Raw genomic sequence first — 24612 nt, 5'->3', positions numbered from 1 at the left:
TCTGTCATTATCCACTTCTCATGGCAATCAAACCCAACTAACCGACCTCTTTTTGATATTAGCTGCTCTACCGCTTGAAATTTCTCAAATTTAATGACGACTAGGTAGACATTCTCTTGTTTGTCAGACATAATTATTTTCGGCAGATAATCCAGGAGTCCACTGACATTGCTTGAGGCCAGCTACTATAAATTTAGGTGTCTTAACTGATTCTGAGCTATAATAAACTGATAGTACTTCGGCCTCTGTTCAAAACCCTTATCAGTTTAAAAATGAGAGTGGAAGGACTATCCCCAGCAACAACATCATATAACTCCCAGACTGGCTGTCTTGCAATAGCTCCCATTTCATTTTCAGCAATTTTTACAACTGACTTTCAAGGCCTTTCAGGACCAAAATCTTTCCTGTATGCTATAAAGGATCTTCTAACCCCGCATGAGCCTGGACATCATCTTAGATCGGCATATAAAGATCTTCTGATATCATCCACTTTCATGCTATCATGCTTCGGTAGTCCAGAACCTGAACCTTTGGAGTGACTCACCCACAGAGATTAGATTGGCTAAAGCTATTACAGTTTTCCAATCTCTTCCTAAAGCATTGCTTTTAGAAAAGCTTTCATATCTCTGTAAAATAGGTAGATTTTAGAAAAAAAAGTTTTATTGCTTGTCTTTTTGCTGTTTTCCTTTAGTGAAGGGTTTTGTAACACAGTTAAGAAAAGACATGTTCCTTTCATTACCATATTATCACATATCAGTGTGGCAACTAGAATTTCAATAAATGGCATAAATATCTGTTGAATTTCTCCATAAAAAAATGCAGGACAGATCTTTTATTGCTTCTGTATACTTGCAGTATGTGCAACTTTTTGTACTTTTTTAAAATGATAAAATAGCGGTATAAAAATAATCAGGTGGCATCAGCAGAACATATAGATTAGAGATATGTTTTACAAATAAGGTTGGAGAACATATAATGACAAACAAAAACAGGTTATATGTATAACAAATTCAGTCAGTGGCTCCAGGAAAGAAAATGTATCCAGTTTCCTTGAGCCCACTTCAATTGTTGTTTATTAAACACAGTTTATTAATGCTGATTTCGGTGGAAAGCTTAATTCCATGAGAAAACACTGTATCCGCAAATCTATGTCATTTATTTAGCAAATATTCAAGAGTGACACGTGGATTATCATAGTTAAAGATAATAGCTTTAAGGTTAAAAGAATACCAATGAAAAGTAAAAGTTCAGATCTGTCAGCTGAAGAAGAGGTAACAAATTCTGTATTATGTTTACAAAAGGTGCAAGAGTATCTTTAAATTTGGCACTTTGACAATGTGAAGAGTATGTTTTATGTATGATTTTGAAATATGCTTATTTAGCACTGTAGCATACCAAGTAAAGCCAGGCCCTTCTCCAGTTTGTTTTCAGTCAAACCTCCACACAAACTTGCCTCCTGTAGACTGTGCAGTCAAGTGCATATTTCTGTGACGTATTTCCGGTATTTGCGCCACCATATTTAAGTCTTATTAAGTGCAACATGTCGCCTTTTGTGCTTTAATTCAGTCGACCAGGGACACATTGCTCCTCTTTGGCCCTTGGTGGTGCGTAAATGCGCATTTATAAGCGTAACAGATCTGGGGCAGAAATCTTTTTCTGGCACTGGAGGCAGCAGTGCGCTCATGCAGAACTCACTCTCCCATCATGCACTGCGAATTATCTACAGTAAGGACCGTCTGTTGTATGCTTCATACATCCATGGCTCCTTTCTCACTCTAGTCAAATGAAAGTTGGTGAAATATTGTGGAGGCTTTGACTCTGGTGCGTCCTGCAGCAGAAGCGCAGCAGCAACAACTCACTCCTTCAGCTCCAATGAAAAACTCATTCCACCAGCTGTCCGGTAACACCTCTCTGGATTTGCTGACAGGGAAGCCTCACTTCCTTTCTTTTACGGGACGAGTCTCCTCTCCTCAGGGCAAACACAGACAGATCATGCGACCTGCTGCGCTGAGGATCAGTTTGTTGTGAGCTGACAGAAGCAGCAGGCATGGCTGCGGGCAGGACGGATGTTTCGGGCAGAGCCGCAGCTACCTGCGTCCTAACGCTGTGTTTGGTTTGTTTACACGTGTCTGCACTCAAATCTCAACTTTTCACCAGACTGGGAGGGCTGCCTTACTCATCTGAACCCCCCGTCAGCTATAAAACATTTTATTTTGAGCAGAAGGTGAGTTTAAAGTTTGCTTTTTAACTAAGAATATGTCCATAAAATGTTATTTTACACATGAGTTTCACACTAGTTTCTTCCTCTTTAATTTGCTTCTTTCTCTTTCACTTCACTTTTCAGTGCTTCATTTGTACCTTATGAAGGCTGACTTTATTACAAAAGACAGTTGTAGCCAATATTTTGTATGAATAAATAAGTATGAATTAAAATAATACTTGATTTTATCGTTAAGCAGCTCTTTCTGAAAGCATACCTGCTTCTATTATGTGATTCTTCCTGCCTCATTTAGTTTACTCACCTTTTTATTTGCCACTACATAACTTGGCTTCATTGTTTACTCTGCACAAATAATTTCACCACTTGCTCTTTCAAAAAGAAAAAAAAAACCTCCCAATGCACTTAATTCTATAGAGGTCTGTGTGTTGTGTGTGCAGACAATACAGTAGGTGTTTCCCATGAGGCTTCCTGTAGTGAAGGGAAAAGCATCACAATTGGCTCTGTTCCTGCCAGCAGATCTTTAACTGTCTTTCCTGGCTCGCTGCCTAAAGAGGTCTCCGGGGCCCAGTGGATGCTAAACGCCTGGGAGGGCTGAGAGATCCTCACTGAGCCTCTACATGTTCCACTTATTGTTACTTTATGGAGATTCACATTTCATGATGAGGGTTTGCGGTGGTTCAAAACATCAGCAGGTTTTATGAACATGACTCATACAGTCACAAGACTGTTTTTTCCTATGACTTCACCAATGGCTAGTTCAGTTTTACCTTCATCTTGTGCTGATTAATCAGGTGAATCATGGAAACTGAAAATAGGTCATAAAGATGCTTTGGTACACAAGCTGGTGATCATTATTTAGACCTTAACTCTAAACTGAATATAGCTTTTTTTTTCTTTTATTGGTGCACTTTACTGCATGTGCAAACTCCTGTTTCATTTTTGTTAGTGTAAGACAATTAGTTCTATTTTTCGCACATAAAACTGAGATATTTGCCAGTTTTGCATCACTTTCCAGAAGTCGTGCTTATGATCACTGGAAGAAGACATATCCAAGTAAATGAAAACAATCCATATTGTTGTTTTACCAAACAATGAAGTGTAACTGGTAGAAGAATAACAAAGAAAACAAATTAAGGAACTTTTTTTAACTAAATTTTGCAGAATTATATGCTTAGTATTCTTATATATGTAGTATATTAGTAGCACAGAACATTTTTGTGCTCAGTTGTTGCAGCTATTTATTTTTTTTTTACTAGAGAGTAATTATTGACATGTTTTTCAAGCAAAATAATGGCAAATAAACTTGGTTTTTAAATTTGAGGGTGTGTTACCTTCACTTGTTTTACACTTAAAAACAATAACTTTTGTTGTCACTTTAATCCCTTGGAATTTGTGCTGAGCATTTTTCACTATTTTCTGATGTTCACAGAGCAACAACCAATCAATTATTCATAAAAAAATGTCCATATTGAATGAAAATTGGAATAACAGTAGTTGCTGATGTCAGTGCTATTAGTGCTGCTAATGATGTGTGAGCACTAAATAGTGTCTGGATTCAGGAATTAGCTCCACACCTGGTCCGGCCCACGACATCCTGCTTAATCAGCCAAGCTGACAAGAAGATAAAGACCATTTCCTGCCCTCTGACGCCCGCTGTCTCGTCTGATGTGGGTTTTTAGGCCAGTCAACGAGAAATTGTGCTCTTCTTCTCGACAAGGACAGCAAATACAATCCTTGCAAACCACTTTCCAGCACCAGTGGAAAATCTGCTGTTATCACAAAAGAATCATCAATCATGCAGCTTTTTTTTTCTACACTTTTATTTCTGCCAACTGCTGTGAAGAGTGCACCAAGTGATCCAGCAGTTGTCGTCCGGAAATCCTCTCGACTGCACTCTGCCTCAAGACAATGAATGGAAGTGTCCTGAAGCATCCTTCAAATTTACTGCAGCAGTTTACTGGAGCTTGTTCTTTGCTTGTTCCCCCTCATGTCTGCATTTGCTGGACAACAGATTCAGGACTTGGCTTGTGGAATCGGGCAGCTTTCTGTACTTAGTAGATGTGCGGCATACGCAGTGAATTTTAATTGAGTTAAACTGCTAAAGTGCTGCCTGCTGCAACCACATGGTGGCACTACGTATCAGGGTGTGGATGCGTTATGAAACCAATCTCATAGGTTTTGTGATGTGCATACTGAGTGGGAGCAAGTGATACAGTGCTCACTGGGGGTCCTTTTGCTGCAAGACTTTGTAGATTCAGCCACTTTAGCTTTGCTATTTAGATCACAGTCTTTTGCAGGAATATTTTTGTCTCCGTTGGCTCAAAAGTTTGATCCACAAAGTCAGAAATCTGCCATTTGAAATCCTGAATCTAGATTAAAAAAGTAACTAAAAACACAAAAATCTAAACAAACGATGTCTTTCTTTTAAAGCTCACCAAGCAACACAGAAATGCTTTATTTCCAAAAATCTGAGATTGCATTTTGCTTTACCAATACCACTGAAACTCATTCTGCTGCCAAGCTGCTGAACTTTGTCTCATGGTCCCCTCGCACTTAAAAGCACTGCCAAGTGTGAAGGAGTCGAGGCTTGAATGAACACATTGAGGCCCCAGAATCTTTTTGCTGTCATTGGCTCATAAAATTGCTGCCTCCTTTGTATCCGCCGAGGAGAGAAGAGAGCGAGGACGGGGAAAAACAAAACAGAAACATTTTGTATTAAGTGCCGGGGCTGTTTCCAGGGTTGGACTACTCAGTAGCCTCATGGGGTTGTCTTCTCTGTGAAGTTGTTGTTTTCTCGCTGCCTTTGTCTAATAAAGAACACAGGAAATATGCTTGAAAGGAGAAGATACACCAGAATCCCCGAGGTTTTATGAAAGGATATTTCAGAGCTCATCTAAAGTGGAACTAATGTGGCATCCCTTAAAAATGGCTCCAGCATTTTTTAATACAAATTGGGGCTAATTACCCTTAGAATCCAGCCTCGGGACTGTCATTTCACAACACCATCGCTGGCACAGGGCCAGGGACACAAGGATCACACCTACTTGAAAGCACTTTCTGTGCACTTCGCTCCATCCCTTTATTATGTTGTGTGTTGTTTTTAACATCAACATTTCTGCTGACAAGGGTGACCAATTCCCAGAAGATAGTCTTTTATTTATCTCTGCATTATGTTGTTACCTTTCGTGGCTCTGCCTCTAATTTTGTGGAAAATTTGCTCTGCTGCTTTGTGCTCGAAAGGGGAGCACGCTTTGTGGCTCAAATCAGGGCGACTCCCTAATGTAACTGCACTTTGAATACTCACCATTAGTCTCAGTAGTTCTTATTGCTCTTCAGAATTAATACAAAGAACAAACTATTACAGGCTCGCGAAAGGGTTGAATACGCTACTCTTAGCACAGTGTTAACAGAAACTGAATGTTAAAAGGCTTTGCAAAAAGATGAGTAGATTACAAGGCTGTTGAGGAGACACATTAGAGTGTATATGTATCTAATAAATGGGTAAGATAAGATAAGATAGGATAAACTTTGTTCATTCCTCACTGGGGAAATTTACATGTTACAGCAGCTGAATGCAGATGAAGCATAAAAAAAAGCAGGACAAGAATTACAAGTACATTGAGGCTAAAAATAATCCTGCAACAAAGGTCACATAGAGACAGTATACCAGGCATGATGAATCTACAGATGTATGCATGTATGACCGTGAATTTACATATGGATATGTAAAGATATGACTTGATGAATTTACATATGTAGGGTATGGTGTGGAGGAAAATGTGTTTGTCAGTAAATGAGGACTTAACATGATCTCGCGGCAACATAATTTATAAAAATTCAGTTTTTAGTTTGCTGAATAACAAGAAAATTAAAAGTGAATTTAATTTAGCAGTTGATCCTCAAGGAAACTTAACCTCCTGGTTTCCTTTTGAGGGACGTTTCTGGCACAGTTGTAGAGTTAAGTTGTTAGGGATTAGTTTGTACCTTTACACAAATGCATCGCTAGTTTTATTTATTGTTCCTGTTTGCATTTCTTCCAGATCGATCATTTCGGATTCCTCGAGGATGACACCTTCAAGCAGAGGTACCTGGTGGCCGACAAACACTGGCAGCAGCCCGGAGGACCCGTTTTGTTCTACACTGGAAACGAAGGCGACATCACCTGGTTCTGCAACAACACTGTAAAACATGCAGCTGCTGCTTTTGTGCATTCACAACTCACACGTAGTCCTCGGTCTAAGTCGAGACATCTGTTCTGTCTTTAGGGCTTCATGTGGGAAGTTGCAGAGGAGTTGGGCGCCATGCTGGTTTTTGCAGAACATCGTTACTATGGAGAGTCGCTGCCATTTGGACAAGACTCGTACAGTGTAAGGGAACATGCAGAAGCTTCTAATTAAAATGTGTATAAAGAAATAGTAAGTATCAACAAAAAACTGGCTTAGGTTTGAATATTTTAATGTTCATTCCTGATACTCTAGTGTGTGATAGCTTCAGGTGAAATAATTATCAGCAAATCCACTGCCTGGGGCAAATTTCACATGTGTGTTTCATGTTTTCTTCCGATAAGAATTCTTGTATAAAATCATTCGATTGCAGGACAGCAAACATCTGAACTACCTGACCGCAGAGCAGGCGCTGGCAGATTTTGCGGTTCTGATTCAGAACCTGAAGAGCACTTTACCTGGAGCTCAGCAGAGCCCCGTCATCGCTGTCGGAGGGTCCTACGGAGGGATGCTGGCTGCCTGGTTCAGGATGAAATACCCTAATGTTGTTGTTGGGTAAGACATCAGTGCACTTTCAGAGATCTGCAGGTTGAAGTACCCAAAAAATCTGGAATGTATTTAGCATTTTTGTAGCTCTTAACAATAGATCTGCTTCAATACCCAAGAATTTGGTCATTTCTGACTAAAGAATCCTAAAGTTTTACCTTTATTGCCTCCTGTTGGCAAATAAATGTCTAGGATAAACACCAGATGTTCCTTTGAGCCCAGCATGACGAATGTATGTAGTCTGAACTTTACGTATCTGAGACTGAATCATTCTTTGTCTTCTATACCATTCTGTCCAAGCAAACATGTTCACTAATCCATAGATTACTGATGATAATGAATATGTAATTCTAGGAGAAAGTATAGAAACGGTTCTGCTTCTTGTCGTGTTTCAGAGCTCTGGCAGCCTCCGCACCGATATGGCAGTTCCCTAGGATGGTGCCATGTGGAGATTTCTACAAAATAGTAACTCAAGACTTTGCCAGAAGTGGCTATAACTGCGATGCAAATATCAGAAAGTCCTGGAAGGCTATCAATAATGTCTCCTCCACTGGTAAGTCAGGCTGAAATGTGTCCTCTAATATGAGTTATTTGAAATATTCTGTCAGGCTGATTTTTATTTGACACTAATTTCATCATATTTCATATTCTTTCCCAGAAAACTGGATTTTAGGTATTCCAGCACTGTAAAGTCGACATTTTTAAAGCAGAAAAACCTCCTACTAAAACCTGAAAGCAGACAGCTGATATTAAAACTTGCTATACTGTTGGGGATAAAGTGTGGAGCCTCTCCACAGAGGTCACCTGAGCTCAGAGCTGAATAAAAACATGCACCTTTATAGGATCCCCTGGCACTTTTCCAATTATCATAATCCTGATCCGTAAGAATGAACTTTATTGAACTTAGTGGTACTTTTATTCTTATCACTATTAGTAGTGAATGTAAACTGATAAAATATTCTATGCCAGTTTCTAATAAATCACTATTTTCAAAGGATTTATAGGTGAAAACTAATGTCTAGATCAATTGTTAATCATATATTGCTTTATAGAACAGGTGGAGGCCATTGATAAGACCATTTTGTTAAGCTGAGAAGTACGAAAATCAGCAGGAATCATGTTTTGTGTTTTATAGAAAATTGACTCCTACCTGAACTTAATAATCTGATAATAATGGTCTGTTAATAAATGGATTTTGGCAGATGAACAGTGACTTTTAGAAACAAGCAGCCAGTCTTCTCTGCATTATGAGATGTTATTGTCTCAACAAAGGCACCTTCTAGTATGTTAAACACATCCTTGTGAAATGATTGTTGTGACACTTGGATTTTGTTGTATTTTATATTATATATATATTATATATATACACTACAGAGCATTAGAGGGCTGTAATGTGGTTTGTTGGTGGTTTATTTGTCTAAAAGTTGCCACTGGCAGAAAAGGATTTTCTGAAATAACCAACAAAATCACAAACTGATTTAACAGTTCACTAAAAAGACAATGAAAGTGCTGGAAGAGGACTGTCCATAATCTGAAAATGCTGTTTTTATTAATAGGTTACAGCTAGGGATGTCCGATATTGTCTTTTTTGCCAATAACCGATATTGTCCAGCTCTCAGTTTCTGATTCTGATATCAACTGATACCAATATGTGTGGGCTTGGAAATAATTCCACACCACAGACATATTGTGAGACTGGCACAGCAAACTTGTTACTGCAGCCACACTTGCAGGGCTTAAAGTGAAAAATAATCCTAAACCTGAACTTTTTTGCTTTTGGATGGGGCTCAGGGTACAATCTATGTAACTAATAAGAAATGAGATATCTGCCTTTGCAAACTCACAATGCAGACTATAGTAACACAAAAAAGGTCTGTAGGTCGTGGTAGGTATTCCTATAACTTATAGCAAATCTTTAAGAATTAATGATTTTAGAAAACCATAGCTTCTATAAAACTGTGCCTCATTTAAACATGCTACGAAAAAGTCTTTCATCACTTTTCATAATGTAGCTTGACAATATCTCCAACAATTTTTTCTTGAATTTCCCTCTGGATTAATAAAGTATCTATCTATCTATCTATCTATCTATCTATCTATCTATCTATCTATCTATCTATCTATCTATCTATCTATCTATCTATCTAGCTAGCTAGCTAGCTAGCTAGCTATCTAAATACTAAAATCTGGGAGGAATATGACACAGACTAAGTTTTCAATTCTTAGTTTAGAGAAAATGTTAACCCTTTATTGGAGCCAGGACACGCAGGAGCTGCACTGAGAATACCAACTAATAATAATGTATGGCAAAAACAGAAATCACAACCAACTCTTAACGGGCATAGTAGTCAAAAAAAAGGTGGCACTGTTGAGGTTAAAGCTGCACAATATCTAAGACTTAGCAGTTAGTTAATACCAAAGAGAAAATTCAAGCACTTGGTACAATACCTTAAACCAAAATTCATGTACTGACACACACGTTGGTCTTTAAAGATAGCAGCACCAACAAAATGACTTGAATATAGAAGTATTTAAGCATTTGTCATTGTTGGCTGAAATACAATTCAGGCACAGTGAACCAGAAACAACAGACAGAAGATGGTAGTTGGTACATTATGGGAATTTTGGCCGTTTTTCATTTACATCAGTCAAAAAGATATGAATAAAAACTTGTGATGTGGGACTTCAAAATCAAAGTAAAATTCATTGTTAGATTTGACTTTCATTAAGTTGAACTTGTATATAAAGAGTGGAGGCACTGCTCTACCTAAATTATCCTCATTTCCACGACACCTTTCAGTTCTATTTGCTTTTCCCTCCAAAGGATTTCTGTCACTTCAAACACAAAAGCACGACCCTGAAGTTTTCTGTGTATTTTCTGATTCTAAACGAGTGTTTGATTCTATAAAGTTTGGACACCTTTGACCAAGTTTAATTAATGGATGTTTGATTAGTATTTAGCAGCTCAGTTTATATAACTTGTTTTTGCTTGTTTTTGTTCAATACAGATAAAATAATCGTTATTCTCTCTTCGTTTAAATGAAAATACCCAATCTTAGTCTGATAATATAGTCTATGTAGTTCACATTGAAAAGTAATTACTAATTTATTTACATCTAATTGTTTATTTTGCTCTTTTCTGACAAGCTTCTGGTCTTCAGTGGCTGTCAGAGGAATTCAGCTTATGTGCTCCTCTTAAAACCAAAATTGACGCCATTGGCTTCAAGAACTGGCTTCAGGAGACCTGGGTGAACCTGGCCATGGTGGATTATCCTTATGAAGCTAATTTCCTGCAGCCGCTACCTCGCTGGCCGATCCAGGTATGAACAGCAACTAGTAAAATACTGTAAATATGTAAGATTCAGAGCAACAAATCAAAAACTGGGTCTGGCAGTGGTTGTTTTCTTGCATGGCCCAAGGAAAATTTCCAGGTTTTTGTAAATATTTGTCAAAAGTTTTTACTTGATTGCAACTTGTGAGTTTTATTTGTCTTTGCTTAAGCGCCTAATTTGGCCTGACAGCCTGCCCTTAATTGAAATGAATGTGTGATTCAGCCGATTGTGTTACAAGTGTTTGTTGTGGTCTTCCAAGCTTTTGTTTACAACAGCTGTCCGCTAACTTCATCAATATTCATAAGGATCTCGTTTCCTTTTAGATTTTAAGTATTCTTTAGATGAGCGGCTACAAGTGAGCCACCGTTCTTTTCTTCCCTCGTACCAATGGGCCCTTTTCATTTGCACACTCCGTCAGATCTCCGAGGTGTTCCTGTTCGGACGCTCACATTGGCGCCACAGAAAGAGGACAACGAGAGTTGGCCACTCTCGACTGAATGGGACTGTAACAAATACTTAACTAGACACTTGATGCAAAGGAGAGTTTAAACTTACACCGCAAGTTTGAAACATTTTTCTTTACAAGGTGCCCTTTTGTTTTTATGCAAAGCAGCTTGTGACAGTGCAGCGGCTGTTTTTTCCAGGAGGCTGATTGACTTGGGCTGCAGTGTATTCTACCAGTCACCTTGGCACGTCACGTGTACGAACCAAGCCCTGCTATTGACCCCCTGGCTCCCCGTTCTGGGCTTCAAACCCCTCCTAGGGGCTCCCACTCAAGCCTCATTATTAAACTCCCACTTGTGTGATACATTTTTCACTCATCACTCATTAAATCACTGAATAGACCCAGGAGCATCACGTTAGGTGAAATAAACACTAAATGGTCATTTTGAGCTTTTACTTTTTTGGTTCCGTGCCGTTAATGTATGCGACCCCTATGGGTGGTTTAAGCGGTTTAGGCAGTGGGTGCAAAGAGGAGCTTTTTTAATGACAAAGCTAATGTGATTATCTGAGTGAGTGTGAGAACGGGGTATTGAGGGCTTAGAGGAGGGAAATCTGTTGGCAGAGATGAATGTATAAGCCTAATCCTATCTGAAAAGTAAGGAGAAGATGCTTTGGAGCTATTGCAGTGTTTTTTTTCCACAGTATAAATCTTTGGTTGGACATGTCTGTGGCCCTCCTCATCCATCGACCACCAACTCCTCCCCGGGCCGCAGACAAAAGCCTTAGTAACAGACTCCACACTAGTGCAGCTCCCCTCCAACCTCCAAACAAGAAAGCCCAGTTTTCTCGGCTTCACAAAGAGCGCAGGACAACAGCAGCGGCCAGCTCTGCCGCCGCAACCATAACAACACGCAGTGAAATCAAACAGGAGCTGAAACTCAAATATTTATCATTCACGCTATTAATTCTCAGAGTCAGCCACGGCCAGGAGAAAAACAATGGTAATGAGAGCGAAATCTTTAAATTTTAAATCATTTAGATCACTGGCTTTAAGTAAATGGGCTCTCTCTCCTCTAGTGCCAAGAGTAGGGCAATAAATTCAGGTTCATTCCAGGGAATTTCATATGCAAATCAGGCGCCACCACTTTTTATGTGGAAAAACACTTTATGGGCCACGAAAAAAGCAATCTTCAGTCTTGTAAACAACTCGGATGTGAGGGAATTAGTTATTTTAATTTCCCTCTTTAATGGTATTCTAAAAAATGCATGAAACTTTTAGCGACGTAATAGCTTAACCTGAGCTGTAATGTGATTAAACCTCTAATTAATTCTGTTTGCTTTCCTTTTATTTGCGTCTATTTTCAAGGTGGTGTGCAAGAATCTCCCGTTCGATTCCGCCGTGTCTGACTATCAGCTGCTGCACGGAGTCTCCCAGGCAGCGAAGGTTTACTACAACTACACCGGAAGCGCTTCCTGTCTCAACACATCCCAGACAGCAACCGGCAGCCTTGGTGCACTCGGCTGGACGTACCAGGTGCGTAGCAGAGTGCAGGGATCCGTCTTGTCATGCCGAATAAATTGGTGCACATAGGTGTCAGCGAGCAGCTTGACCTGTCAGACTGAATGTGTGTTCAATCCGTCTTCCCCAGGCCTGCACGGAGATGGTGATGCCCATGTGTACAGATGGCGTGCAGGACATGTTTGAACCCGAGGACTGGAACTTCCAGGCCTTCTCCGATGAGTGTAGCGCCATGTTTGGCGTCCGGCCACGGGCTGATTGGGCAGGAACGGTCTTTGGGGGGAAGGAGATCGCCTCTCACAGCAACATCATCTTCAGGTGGGCATCACTGACACAATGCCAGACTGGAGCAGAAGGTTCCTGTTGTTATCTCGGTTTGTCTAGTGGGGAAAGAGCAATTTAAATGCAGATGGTGATTCACTTTACTGCAGGCAAATTAAGAACCAGCCAACCAAGCAACCAACTTTATTTCTAAAGCACTTTAAAAACAACACTGTTGACCAAAGTGCTGTACACAGTGAAAAATACATATAGTGCGAGTGTAAAAGTAAGGCGCAGGTTATACAGTAAAAGTCAACTCTCAGCTGAGCCATACGCCAAACTGGAAAATATGTTTTTAGTAGGGCTGGCCCGAATAGTGGTTTCTATATAATATTCGGGCCCTATTAAAGACGGATATTCGTTCCGGAAGGGGGGAGGGGGGCACGGGGGACACAACACCTTTAGTTTCGGACAGTCAAGAACAGTACCAGTGGTCTGGTTACTTATCGTTAGCCTAATAGCATAATTGCCTAAGTCATTTTCTGGCCTTCATGACTTAGGCAACTATGCTATTAGGCTAACGTTATGAGTGTAAATATTTTATTCTCTCAACATCTTTATCTCTTTTAATACTCATGCAGTTTCTGGGTGTTCCTGGCTTCATCACAGTTTTACTCAATATGGGCTCATTTTTTTCTGCACTAGAACGTCCTGCACCTCTGTGGAAACTGCACAACCATGACTAGAAACAGCAAGAACTCAAAAATGGACTCAATACAGGATGACACTTATTATGCCATAACTTATAAAAAAGAAAATAAATGAGTCGAATTTCTTAGTCAATCTTGTTTCAGTTTATTTTCTAGAAAAATAAAACCTGGAAATAACATGTTTGTCATTTTTTCAATTGCCCACAGATGTTATAAATACGTAAAATAGTGACTTATATAGTATATTAACAATAGTGACTTTACATGTTATAGATATTTTACTACTTTTAACTTGTTTCCATCGCCTGGACTTCAGCCCAGGTTAGTCACAAAGTCTGTGAATTATTGCCACATGACTGGTGATTGCAGCTGAGTCACGAATAGCTTCATGTTTGCACCAAGAAACATAGAATTTTTAGTTTTTTACAGAATCTAGTTACTGTACCTGGTTTATTTTTAGATTATTTTTTAAATGGAATAAAGTGATTTTGATGAAATGTCTTGATTTTGAACTTAGGTTTGATTAAGTTTTCTGATGGAACTACGCTTCACAGATGAGTAGTTCAAGGACCCCTGAAAGCTGACAACTCTTTAATTACTATTAGAATTTTTTTCATAGTTTCTGCCTGATAAATGGTATAATTCAGGTGATTAATAAAGACAAGATGAAAATGCTTTTTAAACCTGTCAGTGGGATTTTTGTTGGCAAAGCCTGGTGGGCACAAAAATTCAAGAAAATTATCAATTATTGTTTTGTTTTTTTTAGCTTTATTTGCTTTCCTTGTGTGTGTGTGTTTTTTTTTTTTTTACAATAAATATTAGACACCACAGTACACTGACAACTCACAAAATCCATGACGTAACTGTTTACCATAGTCTACAAAAAATGTTCATTACGTGTACACACTATTGTGTCTGATTCCCAGTAAACACGTCTCTGCTGTTGCATTTCAGTAATGGAGGACTGGACCCCTGGTCTGCTGGCGGAGTGACTCACAACTTTACGGATTCTCTGATTTCCATTATGATTCCTGACGGAGCTCATCACCTGGACCTCCGCTACAGCAACGACCTCGACCCGCCTTCAGTCCGCGCCGCCCGGGCCTTAGAGGTGAAGTATTTCAGGCAGTGGATCAAGAAAGCTAAAAAGACACGCCGAACTGCGTGAACCTACTAAATTCCACACACGGTAAAAATTCTGCTTGACTGGGACACTTGTGATATCTGGGAATTAGCTTTAATTGGTGTGACGTGGTATTTCACACGGTGCTGTCGGTTAAAATGCCAAAGTTTGTTCCTTTTTTAAAATCAATTTCTGTATGAATCAGTGAGCCATCTTTGATACACTCCATTTCTCTATACATTTTCAAGGGCTTGGAGACAAAAGGTACTATATTATCGGCAAAAGATCTGTTTGCCGTGTGAAACCCATTGACAACAACGCTGTATGTTTGTTTGCTTATTCGTGTAATCTCATTATCACCATCAAAAGACTGGATGATCCTCATTTTGTGTTTTTATTCCTTCATATAAAGTTTGCCAATCCCCATTAAGACCCGTCTGCCTCCAAGCTCATGATTTCTTATTTCAGTCGATTTTACAGTCATGGCTGCGGTTATTCATGTCTGTGATGACATTTAGTTTCATTGCTCCAAATTTACATCCCCTTTAGTTCATTCTGTTGTCATTCAGCGGAATTTGTTCTTTTGAAGTATGTTTTCATATGCTTTTTAACGATAAATGAGTCTCAGGAGAAAAGTCTGGCACCAAATATGACAAAGAAATCCCATTTTTTTAGAAGATTTTCAATGCACAAAGTGTAATAATAAACTTAATTTGGTGCCTTCTCTGCTGTATTTAAGACTTCTACTGATTTTCTGTATGTGTGGTCATCCCCAAGAATCGAGTCTTCCTTTAAAACTGATTAAAAAGCTGCCAATTTACTGTCATACATTCTTGTCTTTTGATCACATATGCATGTTCTGTTGTTCTGCCGAGCGCACTCTTTGTCATGTTTTAGAAAGAATACGGCCGTCAAGTTCCGTTTCCACTGAGCAAGAACAATTGCACGTGCTTGAGATTTAATAAAAACCCAATCGGAGGAGGCCAATAAAGCGAGTGGTGGGAGGTTATTGCAGCTCTGCCTGCTGACCTTACCCCCGTGGACCAACCTGTGGGATTCCCCCTAGCACGCATTAATTCACTGGCTGCCATTAAAGCTCTAAATTGTGGCACCAAGGCTCTGGTTTGTTCCCCCCTGCAAGTAATATTATTAATACAGCTCCTGTGGTGCTAGAGAGGTTGAGGAGGTTGATGGAAGGTTAAGAGTGAGCTGGTGAGAGGATGCAGGGACCAAGAAGCCTTTTGTAGTTCACTGAGAAGTCGCTTTTAAAAAAAAAAGTCAAGATAAAAGTGTCAAATGCCATGAAAAATACTAAATAACACGCTGAATGCTAATGACAAAATGTCATCTTACTTTGTAGTTTTCTTTGAAGTGTTCTTTTTCATTTTAACCTTCTTGTGTAAAGCAAACCTCCTGACATGACATGACCTTGTGAAGCAGATGGGAAACATGTCCTATGCTGGTATGTGGGTTGATTTTCTACCAGGAGACACAAAAGCCGCCTGACTTTTCAACATTTTTGTCACAGCCTCGACTGAATTTCAGAGAAACACGGCTAAACATGGGGGAGGACGGGCTCTCCGCCGCTAAATGCCCTCCTTAAAACTTTTCTCAGGACTTTGAGAGGTCATTAATTTCGCCAGCCTTTTCTGTGTCTCTGACACCGGCCATCAATCAGAGGTGTTATTAGTATTCGCTCAACCTCAAACTCTGACTACGTCCCTGCTCAGACGGGGGACCACACACTAGTAGGAAGAGATTAAGGCTGTGCGTGTCACATCACGTTGTAGCGAGCAGCCTGCTCCCTCGGGCCTGGGTGCTGCTGAATAAGGAAATTCAGAATGTGTGTGGTGGTAATGTTTAACAATATCTCAACAATATGGAACAAGTTTGCTGGTGGAAAAAAGTGCAAAAGATCAGAAATTCTTCACATAAATCCCCTTGAGGTGCAGATTTTTAGAAATGCAATGCATAGTTTGATGATTCGTGGCAAAAACACTGAAATAAACACTGCTTTATTATAGGGATTTACTAAACACTTTCACATTTGCATTCTCAAGATTAGAAACAAGTGAAATCCTCTCTCAGTTGTGTGTATTTATACACATATTTTTCGAGCCAGTCTGCTGCAGCCCATCCCCTCTCAGCCTCTCAGCCTTTATGCAACAATAGAAACTTGTTTCCGGGATCTGTGCGTCAGGCTCTGTGATGTGAATGACCCACCAGCACAAAAGCCAAGACCCCCTGACTAGAAAAAAGGGGGATATGGCTGCCACGACTGTGATGATGTCACTTTGCCAAAATTGTGCCGCTAGCGAAGAGAGGGAGGCGAAATCACTTTGGGCAGGCATTAAAAGCTCAGCACTCCACCGAATCCATGAGACGCTGTGATGTGGCTGCTTCCCTCCTACACTTATTACAGTGAACTATTAATGAACCAGTAAAGTTTGGAGTATAAATTCAAAGCCTGTAGTCTAGTAAAGTTCTGAATTTATATTAAAAACTTTGAGCAAGTCACTTATTTTAACAAAAACATTTGAAATAAGTACAAATGAAAGTTCAGTGTCAAAGATTTCTCAATACCAGCTAAAGTATTCTCTGTTTTATAACAATTTGTTGCTTTTAGGTTTGTTACCTGGATTGGAAGCTCGTGTTTGAGCCACATTGTGCTATAAATGTCACTTTCCCAGGAGTTACCATGAAGGATTTTCACTGCTTCAGACTTTTTCAGCTTTCAAACTTATAAATGAGTCAGTGAGAGGATCAGTAGTTATTGTATTTTCAATTGTTCTGCTACAGCATCTCAAAAAATAAGAAAAAAAGAAAGTTTGATGTGATCAAAGGATTTGACAGATAGAATTTTTTTTTTTAATTTTCTGGCCGATGGAAAAACGACAAAACATACAGTGAGTGTAACCGAGTTTTTTAGTTGTGCAGTCAAACTTTGTCTGACGCTTAAATGGCCCAAAATTCTCTTGAATTGCGTTTGAAATTCCACTTAAATTCAGATAAGTGCTGGCAACGCAGCAGTCTGGCTCTCGGACACATCCTCCATTGTATTCACTGCTGGCCAAGAAACTTCCTGTAAATACGTTATTGTTTACAACAGAAGTTTCATACCCAGGATTTCTTAAGGTCAACATTTCTTCTGGCACACTGAGCCTGAACTGCACTTTATTCCCCTTTAATTTAACAGCTCCGGCAGCTTTTCTAGTTAAATCGACTGTTCATTATTGAGACCCATTTTACGAAGGGGCTGTGAGGTGCAATTTAATGAATCTCTGGCACAAAGCTCCCTTTCAGTGCTGCGCGAAGAATAGAGGCTATTTAGACCCTGTAGGGCTTTATGTCAAAGGCAGCCCATAATAGTTGTCAGGCCAGGGCAGAAATTCCCACTGGCCTGGGAATGCACTAGAAATCAACTTTTGCCATGAGCAGATTAAGACACAAGCAAGCAGTTGGGAAGATTCTCCCAAATAGTGGCATCTGTTTGGGCACAAAGATTTTCCCACAGAAAAGAAGCTTTTCTCTCTACTGTAGAGCCGTGATTTGATAGCTGGGTTTGTTTCAGCATCCAAAGGAACAGCAATTAAATTACAAGTTAACTTTTTATTTGGCAGGCAACACATAAGTTGGTGATTCTGTCTTGTTTTAAATAGTTTCATAAAACAAGCAAGAATCCCGTGTTGATCAGATGAGGATTTTTATGAGATGTTTGACTTTAAAGATTGTTTTTATTCATGTTTCTGGGTTAAACACAGTTTTTTGACAATCAAAACTGGACATTTACTTCTAGGTTTAATAGAGATTTTTGTGTTTCAGTTCTGCCTGGCTGAAATACTGCATCCACCAGGATTTTAAAGGCTTTTCTTCTCACTGTTACAGTAATATCCTCCAGTTTCATGAAAGCTTTTTTTGGTTCAGAGCACACACAAACAGTTAAACTGAAGGGGGAGAGTTCTGACAGAGGTTATTGTCTTCAGCTCAGCAGGGAATTTCAGACAAATCCCTCTTAGATGCAGGTGGTCGGGCACAAGCAAAGAGTTAAGTCCTGCGCTCCCTTTGCCCCTCCTCTTTGATGTTCTGACATCATTAGCCCGGCCCCCTGAAAGATCTCCTCGCTTTCCTCTGAGCCCGTCACTTCTACTCTGGAATGTTTACAGGAACTTCATGAGCAGCATCAGGACCAAGTGTTTATCAGAGGAAAAAAGACATGCTCTGAAGAAATTTTGGGTTCAGAGATCACAGTGGATGCCACAGGTGTAGCCGCTGGGCTCAACACAGTAATGGCTGTTCAGACTGCAATCATGAACCCTCAGTTCATGAATTTCTGCTTCCCTGGTTCTGTGATGGAGTACGACGTGGAAAAAAGTCTGGATGGGAGTCTCCTGGGTGAGGCAGAAAATGATGAGGACTACAAAGAGACCACTAGGGACCTGCTGAGCTTCATAGACTCAGCCTCCAGCAACATCAAGCTGGCTCTGGACAAGCCAGTGAAATCCAAACGGAAAGTCAACCACCGGAAGTATCTACAGAAGCAGATCAAAAGGTGCACCGGCATTATAACACCTGGAAATGTAGCAGAGGCCCCAGTAAAGAGACAAGGCTCCCCCTTGACTCAACCGAGCCCTTTGCAGAGCAAAACTTTACCTAAGCGTGATGGGGTCCAGGCCAACTTACAGAGCAAGAGCTTGGCAGCCCTCTTCAGCCCTGTGAAGGATATAAGGGGTGAAAAAGCCAAGAAGCCGCCCCTGAGGCACCGCAATCTGCCTCCTTCTTTCTTTACTGAGCCCGCAAACTGCTCCAAAGTCAGCTCCACATCTGGGATGTCGCTGAAGGACTTGGAACGAGGCAATCCTGAGGCTGCAGACTTCTTTGAGCTCCTGGGGCCTGATTACAGCAACATGGTGAGCGACCAGGACCTGTATCAAGGTATGCCTTTCAGGGTGCAGCCAGAGCTGGGGGGCCCGGATCCTGCCTCCTACGATGCTCACCATTTAGTCGGCGGTCTCCTCTATTCCGAGCCATGGACTAGCTGCTCAGGACCCTCTAAGAAACTAGGGGAGAGCCTTCGTACAGGCCCAGCCCAGCCTCCTGCCTACTGTCACTCTGAGGCTGCTTCAGGGCCCATAGAAGACAATGCACTGTGCACTTTGGCCTTCCCCAACTTCTTCACAGACTGCTCCATACCTCAGGTCACTTATGATTTAAGCGGTGGTTATAACAGAGCTAATTATTCATCTCTATGAGAAACTGACATTTGTGTTGTTAGAAATGCTGGTTTAAAAAAAAAATTGCAGAGACAAGTTTAACAGTAGAGTAAGAGAGTTTCATGTTACTGTATTGTATGTGTTTATCTGTCGTGGAAGTAATATTGCAACTGGAAAACATGTAGTATCATCCCTGGCCAACAAAAAAATGTGTCATGCCACTTCCCCCCCTCTGCCCCCCATGAAAAAGCCTTTTGTCATTCATAAAAACACATGAAAAGTTCATTAAAGTGTCCCAGTTTCAGTTGCTTCACATGTGGATCAGATTTTCCTTATCTCAGGCAATTTGCAGTGACATTCTGTATGAAAATACATCTAATGCTGGTTCCGCTTCAGTTTTGTCAATGAAACTGGTAATTTGTTAATCAGACGTCAAAACATTTTCATATTTTGCAAAAAGAGAACACAAAAGACGTAGCTGTTGGTTTAGTTCACCAGACATCAGCCTTTTCCTAGAAAGTGATTATTATAGAATTGTGACAACACAACAGAAGCACTTTTTTTCATTCCTGTTAGAAGATAAAAAGGGACGTAAAAAGGGACGACTAATTTTTGCTGAAATGATGATTGCAACAATGTTTGATGCCATGTTTGCTTTACAAAATTTTATAACTCTGAATTCATTTTCAGCTGGCAGATTGACCACTTATGTCTTTTTTTTTTTTGGAACAAAAGCATTTAATGTGTCTAGTCATTGTAAGACGACAAAATAAAGCTGGTCTTTATTACTGTGTCTGTTTTTGTGTGCGTAGTGGAAGGTGGGGTGTAATTAAAAACCCTTAATGGGAGACGATGTAAGTCTGCAAAAGTACATTTATGCATTCTTGTACAGAGTTAAGCGGCCTTACAGAAACACACTGGTGCTGCATCATTAATTTTCCATTTCTTCTGGGACAGTGAGCAGCCGGTAAACACCCTCTGCTACATAAATACCTCAGAAATTTGGAGATGGAAAAAAAATATAAGTTCATGTAAATGTTAAGCCTGTTATCATTATTACCCCTAATTAACTTGTTAAGTTTTCGACAAACACGTTCGTACTTCAACAACTGAGCAAAGATGGAAGAAGTGTAACATTGTTCTCAATTAATTTCACACTTATGGCTACCACGCCTCTGCATTGGTCCGTTGCGTGGCTAAACGTCTAATAATGGGCTTTGTGCTGGTAATTATTCATTTATTTTCTGCAGTTTTTGCAGCGAAGTTGATTGGGGATTTAATCGAGAAAATTTAACCTTTTCACTGAGGATCTCTCCCTGGGGATTTGAACAGCACAGTCCTACTAAGCGCATACATTATTACCTCCCTCTGCTGGCTGCTGAAGGTTCATTCATTTACATTCTAACATGGAGGCAGATCTCATCATGGGGAAGCAAAGTGTGCACGGTGAAGTCTTGAAGATTTAATGATTGAAAAAATGATTGGAGGAGACTGTGGCATGAAGACCGATGATTTAGAGAGTCAATCAAACTGAATCTGCTTTCAAGGAACTGCAAACCTGAGTCCATTTTGTCTAAAAGCAATGAGAACATCCAGACTTGTTGTCAGACAAATGAGAGATATTGAAGCAAGAAGATTTTTTGAATCTTTTTCAAGGACTCAGGAGGAGTTTCCCTGTGTCATCCAGATGTTTCATGCTTAGCAGAAATTCCAGAAAAGGAATTTGCAGTCAAGGAATGTCCCAAAAGTCATGATTTATAAACTCCAAGCTATCTCTGTTTTCATATTTTAAAGAAACGCAGCTGTTTTATCTTAGCTGACTGAGCATGCAAGATGTCTCAGTGCTGACATGCTTCACTTTAAAGAGATGCATTTGCACACATTCATTAGGCTGCTACAGTAGAGTCTAATTCTTCACCCTCTGGCAGCTCAAATGGAGTTTACGTGAGGTCTTGTGCCATGGTTACTTGGTAAAAAAAGACAAAACAAAAGCAACTTTTACTTTTCTCCCACAATTTATTGACCCGTAGCTTCCTCCCTTCTTCAGTTTTCAATCAAGAAAACATAACAAATCTCAGAGGACCACACATACTAGTGTGTTTTTCAGTGCTGTCTCCAAGCCTGTAGGCAGTTACAAGCACTAGATGGCAGTAATGTTCTATTGAAACCCAGCGAACACCACTCCCATCCAGACAGAAATCATGTTTGATATTATGTATGTAATTGTAGCTTTCTGTGGTAAGTACTGAGTGCTCCTTCAGATGCCTGTCCATAAAAATGAATCTGTCCTGAATTTAGCATGTTGGAGGGGAATGGGTGGTTGTAAAGCATCGTTTTTCATCCCTCACTCTTCCTCAGCTTTGGCTTAAAAGGATTCCCGGTCACCACCGTTAAGATGCTTACTCTTGTGAGCATAAAACATGATGCTGTACATGTTCATCACAATGCATGCTCTACGTTGGATCTAGTATTGTCTGACGGCCTTTTTTTGGTTTTACCTCCTGGCTTTATTTGTAATTTGGTCCACGTTGGCCCTTCGTCATACACAGGGCAGAACAATATCTACAGCAAACTATGCACACACAAGGCGCATGGATTTTCTGTCCCTGAGTTAACACCAGCTGATACATTTAGATTAGACCCCATTGATGGAGCCACGACTGTATCCCGCTTTGATTTATGCCACACAGGAGATGCAATGTTTGTTAAAGTGATTAACAGGATCTGTGCTGTTGCAGACCTGAATACCAAGAGCCAGATATGAAGGTAAACTACATCATATAGACCACAGTTTTCCTGCTATGGTGTACAATGCTCTGGGCTAATATTACAATGCATGCAGGCAGATGGTATATAATGTATATATAATACAACTGAGATGAACTCCACTGAAGAAAAGTTACTGTGCTGCACTGGAAATTGAGCATCCACATCCATACTTGCCCTCCCACTGACCTTTCACAGTTAGTCTTCATGTCTTGTTAACACCACCAGGGTGGAAGCTCCGTGGAAGATGATATTCACAAGCCTTTACAGCCTCTCTTTGTGACATTCAACTTTTATCTATAAGTTTGTGTCAAAGAATAACTTTTTTCCCTCTTAATGGAGAGCAAATAAGGATTCCTACATTGGCTGCTGATGCATTACCATTATCCTAAACTAATTACTTTGCAGGAACTATTATAAATTAAAAGAGGTTCATGCTTGGCTTAATAAAATTACCTCTGAATTGCTCTCGGTATCCCCTGATTATAGTTTATCTGCTTGTAAAGATTGCATTAATCTTTGAAATTCGGCATTTCTATCTGCATATTTGCCCATATACCCAGTAATGCTATATATCTGTCATACCCTAGTATTAGTCAGTGATTTCATTTGTGCTTCAGTGTCCAGAGAGTGTCTTTCTATTACCAGCCCACACAGTAACTGACACATTTCTTCTTCTTATGTCTTTCTGAGGATTTTCTATCTAAGTCTTCAAATAGATCTCCATTCAGCAACACACTAAACTGTAAATCCTGAAACTCAGAAATGTTATTTCATCATAAAGCACGTTGTAGGCTGCTTCCCACCATTCAAGGGCACCCTACTGCAAGTTCTTTTGTAAACAAGGTCAGTGCCGAGAGATATGACTTCGCAGTACACCCTGCATTTCTCGCGTCTTGTATTGCAAGGCCTCAACCACTGATAGCAGTGGGAATCAGAATCAGGTTTGCTGCAGATAAGTTTGCACATGCAGGGCCACTGCTTGGGTGTGGTGGAGCACCAATGAAGAAATACAAAGTAAGAGGAAATACTAGCAAGTAAGAATATAAATACATCTATCATTAACGACAAGTGATTAATAATTGTTATTTTAAATGATAATAATGCGCCCCAGCCTGATCCTCTTCTTGTCTTTGCACTGAGATTACCCCAACAGCCAGTTTGCTCGCAGCACAGTATATTTCTTTCCATATGCATTTCATGTCTCACCGCTTTCCATTTAAGTCTGCATTCATTTTCAGCAGCTATGATGCACTGTTTTCCTCCTCAGGGTATTGTGGGAATGCTTGCTTACATCTGTGTATTTTTGTCAGTGTGATAACAATTGCAAGCTGTGCAGCAGACAAAAAGTCTTGGCTAGATTTAAAGACAAAACTGCCTCGAATTTCTCCTCTCCAGCAGATGTTACCTGTATTGACAGGAAAAAAAGTCTGTCATGCAAATCACATTAATAAATATCCGTCTAAAAGCCCTTCCTTGCTCCGATGACAGAGTTTGATAGGTGCACTTTGTGCTGTTATGACTTGAAGAAACACCTCCGTTCACCGCAGCATGGTTGAATGGACAAACCCGAGCTATTAAAAGGGTTCAGGGAAGCCAAATGACAATGTTGCTGTAGTAAATTCAGCGTTGTCTTGGCTTCGATGGTGTGATGATAAATGCCAGTGCTGCTCTTAAGGATGCTAAAATTCCATTTTCCTCATTTTTATGCTTGGAGCTGAAATAAAAACAGAATATCATACTATTAATTAATGGTATGATAAGCTTATGGAGTCTGCAGTTTCATAAAAACACCATTTCTACCTCTTTTGCTTTGAAATATCCCAACCATCCATCCATCTTAATCGGGGTCATGCTTGGGAGAGCTAAGTATCAGAGGCATGTTTTAGCCAAGCAATTTCCTCAGGTTCCTCCTCTCATAGTTGGTCATGGTCTGTCAGAGTCACAGCTTGAGATTTTGTATCCCCTGACAACAGCTAAACAGAAGCTTTAATACACTGAATATCTGTTATCCCTGAAATGTTTCAGAGCCCCATCCAACTCTGGACCCTCTGAATTATTCAAGCTTCCTTCACCGAGTCGTGTCTCTGTGCTCTGAAAACCTCCAAAGAGAGGTGCTTTCTACTGAGGCTGTCCACCTCCTCCTGTCAGTTTCTGCCATTTGCCACAGGATCCATCCAAAATATGTGGCCACAGATGAAGTTAAAAAAGAAGCCGCAGATTGTGTTTCTGTGTTATTTTTCACATGCAGGTCAAA

The 24612-nt window shown here is 40.1% G+C and overlaps 2 protein-coding genes across 2 annotated transcripts; both read left to right on the top strand.

Annotated features, from left to right (window-relative positions):
* Positions 1–1709: 1709 nt before the first annotated feature.
* Positions 1710–15205, top strand: prcp (prolylcarboxypeptidase (angiotensinase C)). Its single transcript, XM_022189087.2, has 9 exons — positions 1710–2224; positions 6262–6402; positions 6487–6588; positions 6818–6999; positions 7386–7543; positions 10138–10310; positions 12133–12300; positions 12416–12603; positions 14211–15205. The coding sequence occupies exons 1-9, from the start codon at positions 2048–2050 to the stop codon at positions 14422–14424; spliced, it is 1503 nt and encodes a 500-aa protein (XP_022044779.2). The 5' UTR covers positions 1710–2047; the 3' UTR covers positions 14425–15205.
* Positions 15206–18395: 3190 nt separating this feature from the next.
* LOC110947609 (protein FAM181B) lies at positions 18396–20377 on the top strand. Its single transcript, XM_022188963.2, is given in 3 exon segments — positions 18396–18427; positions 18429–18499; positions 18502–20377. Coding segments are annotated over 3 exon segments (1230 nt in total). The 3' UTR covers positions 19629–20377.
* The last annotated feature ends 4235 nt before the right edge of the window (positions 20378–24612 follow it).

Source organism: Acanthochromis polyacanthus, chromosome 13, assembly GCF_021347895.1.
Source record: "Acanthochromis polyacanthus isolate Apoly-LR-REF ecotype Palm Island chromosome 13, KAUST_Apoly_ChrSc, whole genome shotgun sequence".
NCBI classification, from domain to species: Eukaryota; Metazoa; Chordata; class Actinopteri; family Pomacentridae; genus Acanthochromis; species Acanthochromis polyacanthus.
Note: the sequence above shows the minus strand (reverse complement) of the source record. Positions and strands in the feature narration are given on the sequence as shown.

What these genes read in the sequence shown, in the direction of transcription:
- prcp (XM_022189087.2), top strand. Translation starts at nt 2,048, where the DNA reads ATGGCTGCGGGCAGGACGGATGTTTCGGGCAGAGCCGCAGCTACCTGC. An exon ending in CAATAATGTCTCCTCCACTG is followed by an intron (nt 7,544 to 10,137) that starts GTAAGTCAGGCT and finishes TTTTCTGACAAG; the next exon opens with CTTCTGGTCTTCAGTGGCTG. An exon ending in TACCTCGCTGGCCGATCCAG is followed by an intron (nt 10,311 to 12,132) that starts GTATGAACAGCA and finishes TCTATTTTCAAG; the next exon opens with GTGGTGTGCAAGAATCTCCC.